The sequence below is a fragment of the Helianthus annuus genome, chromosome 14 (assembly GCF_002127325.2).
Source record: "Helianthus annuus cultivar XRQ/B chromosome 14, HanXRQr2.0-SUNRISE, whole genome shotgun sequence".
NCBI lineage: Eukaryota > Viridiplantae > Streptophyta > Magnoliopsida > Asterales > Asteraceae > Helianthus > Helianthus annuus.
Window position 1 is genome coordinate 87,547,195 of NC_035446.2, and position 15,924 is coordinate 87,563,118.

The 15,924-nt window shown below is 37.2% G+C and overlaps 1 protein-coding gene across 1 annotated transcript; it reads left to right on the forward strand.

Moving 5' to 3' along the window:
* The first annotated feature begins 5,056 nt into the window (after positions 1 to 5,056).
* Positions 5,057 to 6,320, forward strand: LOC110905529 (cyclin-dependent kinase F-4). The gene has a single exon (XM_022151207.1). It carries the CDS (start codon positions 5,140 to 5,142, stop codon positions 6,202 to 6,204), a length of 1,065 nt encoding a protein of 354 aa, XP_022006899.1. The 5' UTR covers positions 5,057 to 5,139; the 3' UTR covers positions 6,205 to 6,320.
* Positions 6,321 to 15,924: the final 9,604 nt, after the last annotated feature.

The following is a 15,924-nucleotide window of genomic DNA, read 5'->3' on the forward strand; positions in this document are numbered from 1 at the left end:
AGCCGCATATGTACTTTGGAATGGCTTTTTCTGAAGTGTTGACTTGGCTTGGGTAGATTATGCTAAGCTGTTTGAACCTTGCGGTGTAGCCAGTATTGTCACCTTCGATTGCTTGATTTCCCAAAATTCATTTTCTAGCTTCTGGACTTCGTGAGGAGGAGAATATTCTTTCTTCACGAGTTCCTTCAGCTCATCCCAAGAGAGGGCATAAGCTGCGGAGATCCCACGTTTGTTGCGTTCAGCGGTCCACCAGTCGAGTGCTCGTGATTGAAATACTCCGGTAGCGCAAGTAGTACGGAATCTATCGGGACACCCACTTTGACGAAGGGTAACTTCGATAGAATCAAACCACTGGAGTAGTTGGGTCACACCTCCTTCACCTGTGAATTCCATCGGGTCACAGGCTCTGAAGTGTTTGTAGAGAAAAGTAGATTGCGGCGCTTCTATCTTAGAGTCCTTCGAGGCTCGAGTGTTGCTGAGAGAGTGCACTTGAGCGACAATTTGAGGAATGAGCTTGATCACTTCCTTGGTCACAAGCGAGGCAATCCTCTTATCGGCGCTTCGTTTGGCTCTTCTCCAAGCTGTTCGTGTCGAGGTAGAGTTGTTGGAAGGCATCTAGACAGGGAGAGATTTGGAATGAGATCCGATCATAATGATTTTGAGTTTACGATGCGATTGAGCGCGATCGAAATTTGTAATGTGCAATATAAATAAATTCACATAGGAGACACGAAACTTCCTAGATTCTCACACAATGATTTGGGTTGTACGTAGATATAGATAGTTGTAGTTTATACTTACACACATATATTATGGTTTAGAATGCGCGAGGACGCGTTGAGAGAGAGGGAATGCGGGAGAAATCGGACAATTAGTCATTAGTTTTGTTGCGAACATTCGGTCTTTGTTTTGGATTGCGATGGCTGTGCGAGTTGTGCGTTTTGTAAAACAGGGAGCGAAAATTGATAATCGTAATTAAACACATAAAACGTAACTAAGTTCATCAAATCGTGAAATCGGCGATTCGTACGCTTGATAAAGTACTCGGAGTGCCTCGGGTGTTTAGGCGTCGACTACCCAAGGTAACCCAATCACACCCAACAAGTTCGTGCACGCATGTTGACCTTGGAGACTTATGCCTCCACTGGGATGCAGCTCATGGCATTCGTCCTCTTAGTCATCGCGTTGTTCGAGTCATTGTGGTGGTCGAGTCCTTGGTGAGAGCTTTTTGAAAACTATTTTAGGGAGTGGAACGGTTCATTAAGGTACGGGTTTCACCCTTGACTTAACAGTTTCGTTCCCAATTGTGGTTATGCTCATCAAATGAATCCGAGAGCTCCACTAGAATTTCGAAATGGAGGCTTTCGTCGAGGTATAGATGTCACTCCTAACTTGACGAAAGATCCTCGTGCTAGAAAAATGCGCTGAGTGAGCGATCCTATCGAGAGTTATTGGTTTTCACACCTGATCACGACTGGATCACTCGGATGTGAGATGCGAGTATATTTGAAAACATGTGTATTGTGTCCGCCTTAGGAAAGGCTAAGTAGTATTCCAGCCTTAGGAAAGGCTTCTTCGTGTGAAGTTGTAGTATCGGTGTTCACACAAAGTCATAGTTTTTGCAATTTCGATCTAAAGCATTAGGTAGGCACAGTACAAACCCTACTGGGTTCGTACGAGTCAGCCTGTGGGTGCTTAGACTATAGACTAGGTCTATTTCTAAGACGTCGACCTAGACTAGGTCGAGTCTTGCCTAATTCGCTATAGTCATGGCTCTGATACCAATCTGTCACACCCCAACCGATGGCAGAATCATCGGGGCGCGGCACTAGGCGAATCAGATTGCTCAAGAGAATCCATAACAACTGTATTGCGATAATATTTATTACATTCGTTATCCCATACTAACAAACAATACAATCACATAAGTCGTCACAGATTTCTTGTCCTCTCGAACAATTCAAATCTGACAACCTAGATTTTAGATGAGTTTCTAGACTTCCTAGCTTGGTTTGATGCTGACTCCAACTAAACCTGCAACATACGTTAAAATAATGTCAATACAAAAGTATTGGCGAGTATACATGTTTGATATGTACTAGAATAATAGATTAAAAGGTGCTGCGAATTTCCACATGCATAAATGTAATACACGGCATATATACTCACAAACTGATACTACTAGCTAAGTCCTCGATGCTCGATTCTTCGATGGCATAACTAGACCCCGTTGGGCGCAATAGTACTATACTAGTCGTGGTGGGACGTCACGAGTATATAAGTCCTAGCATACATGCAACTAGCATCACGTATATCTATGCAAACAGTTATTCGCAAGTGATAAATTGACTGATTGTATTATTCGTTTGATAAGTTCGATTTATAAGGAACGTATGTTACACCCAAAATTCGGTAAAAAGGGGTCAAGTATACTCACAGTGCGTATTGGATTTGCGGGATAATGTCTGGGAATGCCCTGTTTATAGACTGATTACATGAGCGTTTGATAGTGTGTTAAACGAGATCGAGATTCCCAAAATCTGAGCAAAGGCTTGGTCCGTCCGATCGGACGGGCTGTCCGATCGGATGGGCTATCCGATCGGCTAGCCTGTCTGATCGGGTGGGCTATCTGATCGGCTGGCCCGTCCAGCTGATTTCGACCAGTTTTTGAAGGTTTTCGTTGGTTTGACCGAGGCGGCGTTTCTTCATGCTAAACAAGTGAAATTTCATCAATTCCGGCCCGTTCTAACGGCCGGGAACCACCCCGTTCCATCAGATCTGGCCGTTCTTGCCTGCTTTTCCCATGTTTAACCCGAAAACACACACACCTTGGCTAGTTAACATGATTTAGGTGAGATTTGTTATAAAACAGGTGAAATTACTTGGATTCGTGTTGCTTATGGTGAAAATGAGGTCACTCTTTGAAGTTCTTATGAACTTATGATGACATCATCTTCAAACCACCTCAAATCCGTGGAATCATACAACTTCTTGATTAGGAAACATGGATTTAGACTAGATTTGAGTAAAAATGTATGGAAATCACCCAGATCCAGGTCGTTCCTTAATGGGATGACATTACCCTTGAAGTTCATAAGAACTCCATGGTGACATCACCCTAGAATACCCAAAATCCAGAGATTTCACGGTTAAAAGTGGAGATTTGAAAGATAGAAAGGTGTAGAATTGAGTTTATATTAGAGAACTACAAAATTTAGGTTAGAAAATTACAAGAAATCACGAGAAATCGAGAGAAAATAGTCCAAGAGCTTGCTGGTCGAGTGGGAGCTTCTCATCAGAGTGAAAGGTGAGTGGAGTGGGGTATTTATAGGCAGGAGAGGGAGGGAAAAGGGAAAGGGGCATTTGGGTCGGTTGGCCCGTTCGATCGGACGACCTGTTCGATCGGATGGCCCATCCGATCGGCTGGCCTGTCCGTTCGGACGGCCCATCCGATCGGCTAGGCCATCCGTTCGGACGACCTGTCCGTTCGGATGTGCTTTGGCCAGTTTCGTCCGGTGTTTTGCGTCGCGATAGCTTCGGGAACTTATTTCATTCATATTTATTTATTTATTTATTTATTTATTTATTATTATTAATCATAAAAGGGTCGTATATACGTATCTATATTTCTAATGTTCGGTGCGGTGATCGAGTTACGCGTGCCTTCGAGTGCGTTCTTCGATGTGATGTGCCACAATGATTATCGGGGCACTACTTGCTCGTATTGCCGTCATCGTCACGATGGCTGGAGACATGGTACTCACCCGATAGTCTTTGTTAGCGTTGATTGTTTATGTTTTGACACCTCACGGCTATCGAGGAGGGTGGATTAAGCCCTCACTCAACATCATCGTGAGTGTTATTATTTACGAAAATAGCTTGTAATAGCGATAGAATATGTACACTTCGATATAGCGATGTACCTGATATTGTTACATTATGATCCGAATCTCTGGTGTTAGGCGTAACGAGTGTAACGAGCAGTAACAACGCACGAAAGTGCGGGTTGTTACACATTTTGTATGAAAGTGTTGTGTTTTGTGTTATTTTATCAAACAATGTTCACTTACATTTTGTAATTACATTTCTTCTTGCATTATGGATTATCGAGAATTTGAAGTTTAATAATAACACTTGATAAAAAATGTAGAAGTTTTATGATACTAATTAAAAAAAATGTTGACGTTTTATACTAACACTTGATAAAAAAATGTAGAAGTTTTATAATACTAATTAAAAAAAATGTTGACGTTTTATAATACTAATTAAAAAAAATGTTGACGTTTTATAATAATAATTAATAAATAAAAATGTTGCCATTTTTTTAAATATATTAAATAAAAAATCACATTTATATACCTTCCTTTTATAAAAATAAATAATAATAAATATAAATGTTTATAATTTTTTTATTTTAACAACAATTTAAAAAAATATATATAAAGTTTTTTTAAATAATATTTCACTCACTTGAAAACCCTCCATACCCTTCAAATTTATTCCGCACAAAAGAGCCGATGATTGGGCAATCATTGGCTGACACCGGCCACTCATTGACAATTAATAGGATGTGTGAAAAAGTAACCAAAAAGTAAACGTATAGGGCAATGAGGGGGATTATCAGGTGGGTCCATTTTCAGACGTATAGGGCAATGAGGGGTGTATAGGGTTAGAGGATGTGTGGATAAATTGAGGGGATGTATGGATAACCAAAGCCTTTTTTACACACCTTTTTAGCCATAAACTCATTTTGAACTAATTTTAAAAATCAGATTATTTATTTTCTTAAACGAACTAGTGCAAGTAATGTTCCCTCAATTCAAATCGTTTAATGACAAATCAAGGGATTCACCTTTCTACGCACATAATATTAATCAACGAATCAGTATAAAATCTTGAAAAATAAATGAAACAACGACTCAGATTGTAAATTTGAATTTTGTAGATATACTTATCACGTATTTAGAGAACTTATATTAAACAGTAATAATTTTCAGTTACAAATAATAGAACTTATTTTATAAACACCGACATTCTGTACACAATAAAATTCGTATAAATAAGTAACACACCCTAATTTCATATTCACCATACTATAGCTACTAAATAAATTGCTTCAAAACTCACTATCTATACGCTATGGAGAAATACGAAAGAATCATGGAAATTGGACGTGGGGCTTATGGAGTTGTGTGGAAAGCCATGAATAAGCAAACTGGTGAACTTGTTGCGATCAAGAAACTCATCCAAGAATATCACACAGCGGAAGACTGCATGAACCTGAGGGAAGTCAAATCACTCATCATGGCCAATCATCCGAATATCGTAAAACTCAAGGAGATCATACGAGAAAACAACACATTGTTCTTGATATTCGAATGCATGGAATGCGATCTCTACAAGTTTACGGTTGCAAGAATGAAACTTTTCTCCGAAACCGAAATCAGAAACTTGTGTTTCCAAATCTTTCAAGGACTTGCACACATGCACCACAAAGGATACTTTCACCGTGATCTCAAACCGGAGAACCTTCTTGTATCTAACAATCTGGTAAAGATCAGTGATCTTGGTATGGCACGCGAGATGAATGGTAAACCGCCATATACGCATAATGTTACAACGTTGTGGTATCATGCCCCGGAGGTCTTTCTACGTGCGCCATATTACAATTCTTCGGTTGATATGTGGGCAGCTGGTGCAATCATAGCTGAGTTATTTACCAACCAACCATTGTTTCAAGGTTCTTCTGAATCAGATGTAATGTATAAAATCTGCCGAGTGCTAGGCACCCCAACTGAAAGTACATGGTTCTCGGGACTTGATCTTGCTAGAAACATATGTTATCGGTTTCCTGATTTCCCTGGTGTGCGGTTTTCTGAACTATTGCCGACTGCAAGCTCTGATGCGGTTAATCTTATTGCTTCACTACTTTCATGGTGTCCTTGTGAAAGGCCCACAGCCATGCAAGCGCTCCAACATCCTTTCTTTCATGGGTGTTATCGCATGCCTCCAACCGTCCGCCTTGAAGACACATGTTGTAACATTCTTAATTCCGTACCACTCGTGTTCAGAATTGCTAGGCAACGAGAGCTGTTGAAGGAGACAAGAAGCTTAAGAAGTTGTGTGAGTGGGTCAGAAAGAGTGGATGCAAGTGAAGATCCGATTCACAAGCTCCTGTTAAATCCATTTGTGTTTTTGAAGTAAAAGATGTTTTGGATATAATAGAGTCGAAATACCCTGAACGTATATGGAACTGAGGTTAACTTTGTGTATAGGGTTTTAATTTGTATTGGATTTGTTCTGGTTAATCAATATTGAATGACGTTTTGAATGCTTAGTACATGTGTTTTTTTATTAGAAGATTTGATGACACTTAAAATGTAAAACATACGGAATTGTACACAAAATTTGTGAGTTTACTTGTCCAGAAACATACGGAACTGAACAATATTTGTGAGTAGCTGTTAACTTCTTTTTTAGTGGTGGAGTAGTTGGAAAAAGACTTGTTCCTTAGGGGAGGGGGGTGGTCACTAGTGACCATTTTTCCATCACTCACAATATCCAATCATCTTCCGTCATGTCAGCAACCATTTTTCCATTACTCACAACCTTATTTAGTGGGGGTGGTCATCACTCACCACCGTACACCCAACAATTTCCCCCCAACCAACAGTACACTCACAAAAAAAACCATCACGGCGTTATAAAAATAACGAAAACGGGTTTTCGTTATTATATAACTCGTTATACTTGGAGGTGGGGGTGGGATTTATTTATTTATTTATTATTATTAATAAACATGTTGCGGGTATTAACTGAGAGACGGGTACATGGACCAGGTGAGACAAGTACACTCATCTCGCCACTTGTCGTGCATGCACCTGTGCTACGCCACTTGTTGCGCATGCACACTTGCATCGCCACTTGTCGCGGATGCGTAGTCTCTTTGCCACTTGTCGCACATGTATATGCATATCTGCCACTTGACAAACATGCATGAAGCTCCATCTTTTATTTGATTGAGATTTTAGGGTCATGCATAATGTTGTTGGAAGAACTTGTAAAATCTCAAAAAGGCACCCGCAACAACTATAGCCACCACAGGCCCCACCGCTGCCGCCGGCCACCGTCGCCGCTACACAGGCCTATACCCGCGTTTCGTTAGTTCGTGTCACTAGCACCTGTTTGTTGAACGTCGATGTCTCAACTAGTTATTTACTAACCGAAGGTATATCTAAACCCCCTACGGTTTGTGTTTTTATTTCGTGTTTGCATGTCGGTGATCTTGTTCCATTGAGAATACTCCTTGGTATAAAAGTGTTCATATTATTTATATATTGTTACCTATGCTTCCGTTGCTTAAAAATGTGTGTGTGTGTGTGTGTGTATATATATAGGGTCAGGATTTAGAGAGAACGGTGAAAAGTGTGAGAACGGTGAGAACAATTTTGGTGATGACATTTGGCATTGATGTTAAATTACACTAAGGGGTAATATTGTCAAAAAATCCACTCACGTGAACTAACTGGGTGTTCAAATAAAACGCCATAACAAAAAAAAAATATTTTTTTTAGCTATAAATTACAACAGCTCAAAAAAAAGCCATAAACTACAATTAAAACGCCACGCCAGAAAAAGCTATTTTTAAGCTATAATTTACAACAGATCAAATAGCTCCCATTAAAACGCCATAACAAAAAAAAAAAAAACTATTTTTTTGAGCTATAATTTACAACTCAAAAAAAAAACCTTTTTTTAGCTATAATTTACAATAGCTCAAAAAAACCATTTTTTTAGCCATGTAGCTCAAAAAACGCCATATGATCACAGTTAAAACGCTACGCCAAAAAAAAAACTATTTTTTAGCTATAATTTACAATAGCTCAAAAAAAAAAAAAAAACATTTTTTTGAGCCATATAGCTCAAAAACCCATTTTTTTTTGTCTAACTGCCTAAATTAATATCTTTTGAGCTTAGAAAAATCATAATTTGTACTGTAAAAACGCCATAAAACACCCACTTCAGAAAACACAATGAAAAAACTCAGTTGAAAACGCCATAAAACACTCAGTTCAGAAAAACGCCATAAAATAACTAGTTAAAACTAGGGATGGCAATAGGTAACCTGTATTTAACCTGCTAAGACACGATAACAGAAAAGTACACCATGTGATTTTTTACGTTTTTAAAAATAATCAAAATTCGAAAGTTAGGATCCATTATTTCTCCTTCTAGGTGCATAAAATATATGTCACACCCTGACTTTTGCGGAAGCGTGGTTTATTTGGTGTGACTTCTTAATACCATAGCAACAATCATAACATCAACTATATGATAAACCATAGATTTGCCATCCATTACATAAGTGTAAAACATAACAAAATCGTTTTAAAACGTCGACTTCGATTCCAGCTTTACAAATCTTACAAATTGATTTTGAGTTCATTAAAGACTTGTCAAAAAGTTAATGCATAACACCAAGGTTTGGAAGATGTGTCTCGTCCAGGAATAAGATACACTAACCAAACTCAAAGACCATGGATGACATCTTTATTCTTAACGCAGCATAAAAACTTCCAACGCCCACCAGATCCTCTTTACAGATTCCCTGAAATACATGTACTTTGAAAAACATCAACAAAATTTTAGCAAGTTCATGTGTTCGTTTGTGTGTATGTATAAACCTTTGAAACGTTGTAAGTGTATAAGTAAGTCCCTGGTATGTAGCAATAAGGAAAAAGAGATCACCAATGGTTTGCAAGGCCATTGATATGTGTGAAGTGATGTAGGAAAACTCAAACCTAGCAGATTTCACATCGGGCTTCCGGCTGTAAGACATAGTCACCACATGGTCCACTCAGCGAACTCAGGAGTGGGGCTCGCTACACCCAAATAGATCTATCACTCATGTCCCTCGGTCCTACAACGAGGATTAATGGCCTTAAGTATCCGCCTACCCACTCACATGATCTAAGTAGTAACCCTCCTTAAGCTAACAATACCATGTATAAAATGTCTGTAATAATTGTTGTAACGCCCTGTTTTTTCATACTTTCCATAATTAGAAAGCTCGCCTTGTAATGCTATTTTTGGAAATCTTATATTATTGTAGTCGTCTTTTCATTGTAAAATCCGAGACTTGGATCATAAATAAAATTCGTATTTCTTTAAATTCACCATCTACATATTCATACATGTTCATACGTTCGAATTCATTGTACATCGAATCCTTATTTATAATTCATACTTATACTTATTCACGATGCATGTCCATGCTTGTCCTTATATTGTTGATACCTAAAAACCCCTAATAATATGCTTATTTATACAACGGTTAATCATCTAATATGTGACATATACTTGTCACTTACAAACATGTTACATACTTGTACATTACACTTTTTACCTAGTTAAATCATGTTTTATTTCATATTTCACCTTGTTACAAGTTAGGGGAAACATTGTTGCATATTATTACACAACTTAATTAACAAAATTACTCATTATAATGTTTTAGAAAATAAAAAAAAAATAAAGAAATATGGCAGCCCCAATTCAGCAAAATTCAGCCCCATATAGTTGGGTTTTGTGGGCTAGTTTCAAGGTGTAACCCCTTCTAAACACTTCCAAAGCCCAACCCATTGAAACCCTAATCCTTCCCCCTATAAATACCACTTATAACCAGCCTCCCTACCACTTTTGCAACACTAAAAACTCTCAAAACATGCTCCAAACCGTAGCTGAAAGCAAAGGTTCGAGTAGATTGACACCCCTTCACGAAAATGAGCATAACTCACTCAATTCTTATCCGATTCACTTGATTCTTTTTCCTACTTGCTTGGATAATCATGGGGTTCGATTCCTAGACTTCTCCTTGGAGAAATCAGACCTGGAAATGCCCCGAAATAGTCCATAAACTTCCTGTTTGATTTTTATGTTCTTCAAAACTTGTTTAAACCTATGCAACTTGTGTCTAACACATCTCATGCCTATGTCCTAATGCTTACAACTTATCCCATGGTTGGTTAAGCTTAAAAATAAGGTTGAGACATTTGAAATCAGAGGATTAAACCTCATAAACTTGGTGTTTTGTCTAGGGTTTCAACCCACAAATCATGTCAAACATAGTCTTTGATACATGAGTGATTATGGAACAACTTGGGTTGTCCAAACATACAATCCTCACATGATTTGATGATTTCTATTAGTTAGTTTACTTTACATACATATAAAGACCTTAGTTCATCACCCTCCTTGGTTGTTTTTACATCAAGTGTAGTGGTGAACATCAAAGGGGTACCTAAATGGAGGCCTTGTCTTCCTACCCCATCCATGACACCCATGACTCTACTTGAGGTACCTAAATGAAGATGTAATCTTCTACCTCTTACTTGAATACTTGAGCATTTGGACTTAATAATATGTGTATATTATACAACCTAAATACTATCTATGTACACTCGAATCATTGATGTTGAAATCATATTCATTTGTCAAAGTAGTAGGTTATCATCTAAGGACCTAAACCTTGTTATGATTCTTATGGGTGTTCAACTCATGAAATCATTATAACCCTTGTGGTTACCAAGTGTCATACAAGTGTTATGTGTGAAGATGAATATTTTGATATAATATTTTCATGTCACTTTCATTCCAAATCTCGACTCTAAACATGCTTGAACTTAAACCTTTACGCATTCAACCTTCCAACCTCGTCAACTTTGTCACATTGGATAGTCGGAAAACATATGCAAACTTTGTGAGTATACTCGTATTTCCCCCTTTTTACTTTTACCACTTTTGGGGTGTAACATGTTTATCTATCAACTTACACGTGAACATTTTGCTTAAACACATGAACATTCCTATAACATGCTTGTATACGTGATGGCTTGATGCTTTAAACTTGGATTTATCTTATGTGTTGAATTTATCATTAACTTCATACGAGACAAACCATGACATATGTAGCGCTATAGGATTAATGATCCGCCCTTTTATCTCGGTTATGTCATGAGCATATTGCGTTTCCCTGGTTTGATATGTTAGACACATACCATATTTAAAGGCTTATCTTGAATCACATGCTTGCTATGAGGAATTGTTCAAAACTTATCTTTTGCTATGTACGTATCAAACTTGTATACTCGCCTTTGCTTTTGCATTGAACTTTATTTTAACATGTTACAGGTGGATGTTGACGATGCATGGAATCTAGTAGGATGCTTAGATACACACTTAGAAAGAATTGTATTTGTATTGTATCTTTTTATTATTCATGTTGTTGTACTTTGTTTCAAAACCTTGTACTTGATTCTTTAGAAATGAAATGATTATTTAAATACTTGTCACAATTATTAGCGTTATGATGTCTCGAGCAATCTTCACACTTCGTCTCATCCCGATGTTTCCGCCATTGGTTGGAGTGTGACAGATTGGTATCAGAGCCATAACTATAGGGAATTAGGAAAAGTAGGAATACTTTAACCTAGTCTATAGTTGTAGAGCCTTATTCGTACGTTTTACTAAAAACTACTTGCATGCTATCTTATTTGCTTTTATTTATTCTCTTGATCTTGTAAGCATATGTGTCACTTATGCGTTAACACTTAACATGCTATACTTATTTTTATTATGTGTTAATACCTGTTTCATCGTCTTATCCTTTATGTGTGTTCTTGACATACTTTTTATGCATTAATATTCGTTTCATCATTTCACTTTTATTGTGATATTCTTGACATGTTATACTTGTTTGTTTAATCTTTAATATACACTTTTCCTCACGCGTTTTACTCGACTATTCTAAATCCGACAACATACATATTGCACAAACGAGACGAGTCCACCAAAATAGGCGTGAAACCCACAATTTGGTGAATGACTCTCAATCCTTCTACCTTTCTTTTTACACGGAATTCACCACCAAATTAGGAGTGAAATCCTCACCTTGATGGAGAAATTCGAATTTCAAATTCTAGTGGACCCTCGTCATAGTGTTGAAATTAAATTTTGACCCGACGAGTACCAACCACACTTAGGATACGAAATCGTCAAGATAGGGGTGAAACCCGCACCTTGCCGACTAGTTCCACTCCTTGATTTTTTTCATAAATCCCGCCAAGTCTCGAAATTTCGATTGTTTTGGGACATGTAGTAACCGGAAGGGTAAATACCGTTAACCGACTTGTCGGCGAGAGTATTTTACCTATTAGGCCAAAGCATGCTCCTCAAATTCAAAAGACTTTTCGACCACTTTGGTTAGTCAAAGTTCCGTTTGGAACACTCCAAACTTTGGTCAAACATGTGTTTCTATTATTTATTTATACGATGAAATCTTTCAAACTCGAGTTTACTTTCGATTTCTCTTTTCACACACACAACATATTGAATCTTTTCCATACATTTATACGTATGCATGATTTCATATAATTTAAATTCGTTTTCCTTGTAACGACAAGTGGAGAAATATCATCGAGATGGGAGTGACTTCCTTACCTTGACGATTAGCTCCACTCCCTTTTCCTTAAAACGACCTCACCAACGAGTTAGGGGTGATTCCCTTACTTAGGTGACCGTTACCAAAACTTCTCTTTCGAAATATCTTATTATGCAAACTCGATCATACTTTATACCCAAATTGTTTAATGTTATTTAAAAATACCCACTCATACATACAGATTTTGAAATACATTGTTTTATCAAACGTACTTTTTATTCTACAATCTATTTTCACTCAACTCATATACGCGAAATTCATAATCATGTCTTAAAACGTTTTATTGCTCGAACATCAAAACCTTACGAAATGCTACCTATCAATTTAATCGGTTCAATGAAACTCTTGCCCATGAACTTCATATTCGACTTAATCACTAAAACACGCCCACCTTCTACTTTTAATCAAAATCCAACCAACCTTTCCCGAATACTTATAAGATCTTATAGAAGTTATATGATTGTTTTACCAAATACCCTTTCCAACACCAACAAATCAATTGTTATTTTATTTTTATTTCTAAGTCCTTTTGCTAAATTTCCCTTCTAAAGATCCTAGTTTTCACAAGGACCTCCTAAATTCATAATTTCTTATTTGATGAAACGAACTTACTTTTTAACGAAAACCTTTTTCCTACACCAATTTACAAAACACGCGGGCAAGAAGTCTTCATGGGAACCGACAATCTTTGACTTACATGAAATTTTTTTTTAACAAAAGTAGCATTTCAATCATTACAAAAATACATTATGCTTAACCAATTAGTACTTTATATCCTCTTACATACACAACTATATTCTACCTTTTCAACCAAGGTCAACCTAATTTTGATTCGATAAACTCAATGTTTCATTTAAACAACTATACATGCATATCATCGTACACATTTTGGTCGATACCTCGCGTTAACATCATTTATATCATTCGTATTTACATACTCGACCTTTTGAATGTTTTATACACTTAGATCCGTGGTGTCCCAACAAACACTATTTACGCAATATTTATTTTTCATACCTACACCTATGTTCATACATCTTATGCTTGTACTTATACGCATACTACTTATACGTTTTACGCTTCTACTTGTACACATACTACTTACACGTTTTATGTTTATGCTCATACATACATGCGTATTCATACTTAAACTTATGCTCATACTTTCATCCTTACTCATGATTCATACATTCGTACCTATACGCGAACGCAACCTGAGGGATTCGCTTGCGTGGGTCCCACACATACTTAAACATGGACTTGCTTATATACTACATTCTTGTACGTACACATTCTAAATTTTTTTATGTATACCCCGATTCATACACAACTAGTACAAGCTATGCGGATCATGCGACGATCAAAATAATCACGGGTGCACACGGGATTATAATGATAGGCGTATGAGAACCATAGAGTGTGCTACTGCGTATGGTAATACACGGAACGTAACATGACACCGAAGACGAAACGGACGTAACATGGTCAAAAGATGGTGGATACGCCGCTGGTACTTCCTATATATAAGTGTTTTCACCATGTTACCAAACTTTCGTAAAACGTGCCATGAGAAATTCAGTGTTTTACAGACCTTTTGGACCTAATACAAGCTTTAAACAACTCACAAACGCATCATATCCGATTATCCATGCCGAGACTTCATCTTTAACACGCTACTTTCGTCTATCTAATACTTATATCATTCATATACTTGCATTCATTTAGTGTCAATTGTTCACCCCATACTCCTATTATTCTCCATTATCATTTCTTTCATATGAACCCCGTTCACATTCAAACTTATTTAAACTCCTTTGCCTATGCGCACGCATACCCGTTTTACCTATGCTTAAACGCCTCAACCCATTTTAGTCAAACAAATTCCTATCCTATCGTTCTTCAAAATTTCGTACTTTTCTATACGTTTCAAAACTCCCAAGTCTCGATTCTTTTAGCCAAAATGCTTTTTCTCCAAGGTCTTCCTCTTGAATAAATTTCGGGACGAAATTTCAGGGGAGACTGTAACGCCCTGCTTTTTCATACTTTCCATAATTAGAAAGCTCGCCTTGTAATGCTATTTTTGGAAATCTTGTATTATTGTAGTCGTCTTTTCGTTGTAAAATCCGAGACTTGGATCATAAATAAAATTCGTATTTCTTTAAATTCACCATCTACATATTCATACATGTTCATACGTTCGAATTCATTGTACATCGAATCCTTATTTGTAATTCATACTTATACTTATTCACGATGCATGTCCATGCTTGTCCTTATATTGTTGATACCTAAAAACCCCTAATAATATGCTTATTTATTCGGTTAATCATCTAATATGTGACATATACTTGTCACTTACAAACATGTTACATACTTGTACATTACACTTTTTACCTAGTTAAATCATGTTTTTTCATATTTCACCTTGTTACAAGTTAGGGGAAACATTGTTGCATATTATTACACAACTTAATTAACAAAATTACTCATTATAATGTTTTAGAAAATAAAAAAAATAAAGAAATATGGCAGCCCTAATTCAGCAAAATTCAGCCCCATATAGTTGGGTTTTGTGGGCTAGTTTCAAGGTGTAACCCCTTCTAAACACTTCCAAAGCCCAACCCATTGAAACCCTAATCCTTCCCCCTATAAATACCACTTATAACCAGCCTCCCTACCACTTTTGCAACACTAAAAACTCTCAAAACATCCTCCAAACCGTAGCTGAAAGCAAAGGTTCGAGCAGATTGACACCCCTTCACGAAAATGAGCATAACTCACTCAATTCTTATCCGATTCACTTGATTCTTTTTCCTACTTGCTTGGATAATCATGGGGTTCGATTCCTAGACTTCTCCTTGGAGAAAAATCAGACCTGGAAATGCCCCAAAATAGTCCATAAACTTTCTGTTTGATTTTTATGTTCTTCAAAACTTGTTTAAACCTATGCAACTTGTGTCTAACACATCTCATGCCTATGTCCTAATGCTTACAACTTATCCCATGGTTGGTTAAGCTTAAAAACAAGTTTGAGACATTTGAAATCAGAGGATTAAACCTCATAAACTTGGTGTTTTGTCTAGGGTTTCAACCCACAAATCATGTCAAACATAGTCTTTGATACATGAGTGATTATGGAACAACTTGGGTTGTCCAAACATACAATCCTCACATGATTTGATGATTTCTATTAGTTAGTTTACTTTACATACATGTAAAGACCTTAGTTCATGACCCTCCTTGGTTGTTTTTACATCAAGTGTAGTGGTGAACATCAAAGGGGTACCTAAATGGAGGCCTTGTCTTCCTACCCCATCCATGACACCCATGACTCAACTTGAGGTACCTAAATGAAGATGTAATCTTCTACCTCTTACTTGAATACTTGAACATTTGGACTTAATAATATGTGTATATTATACAAC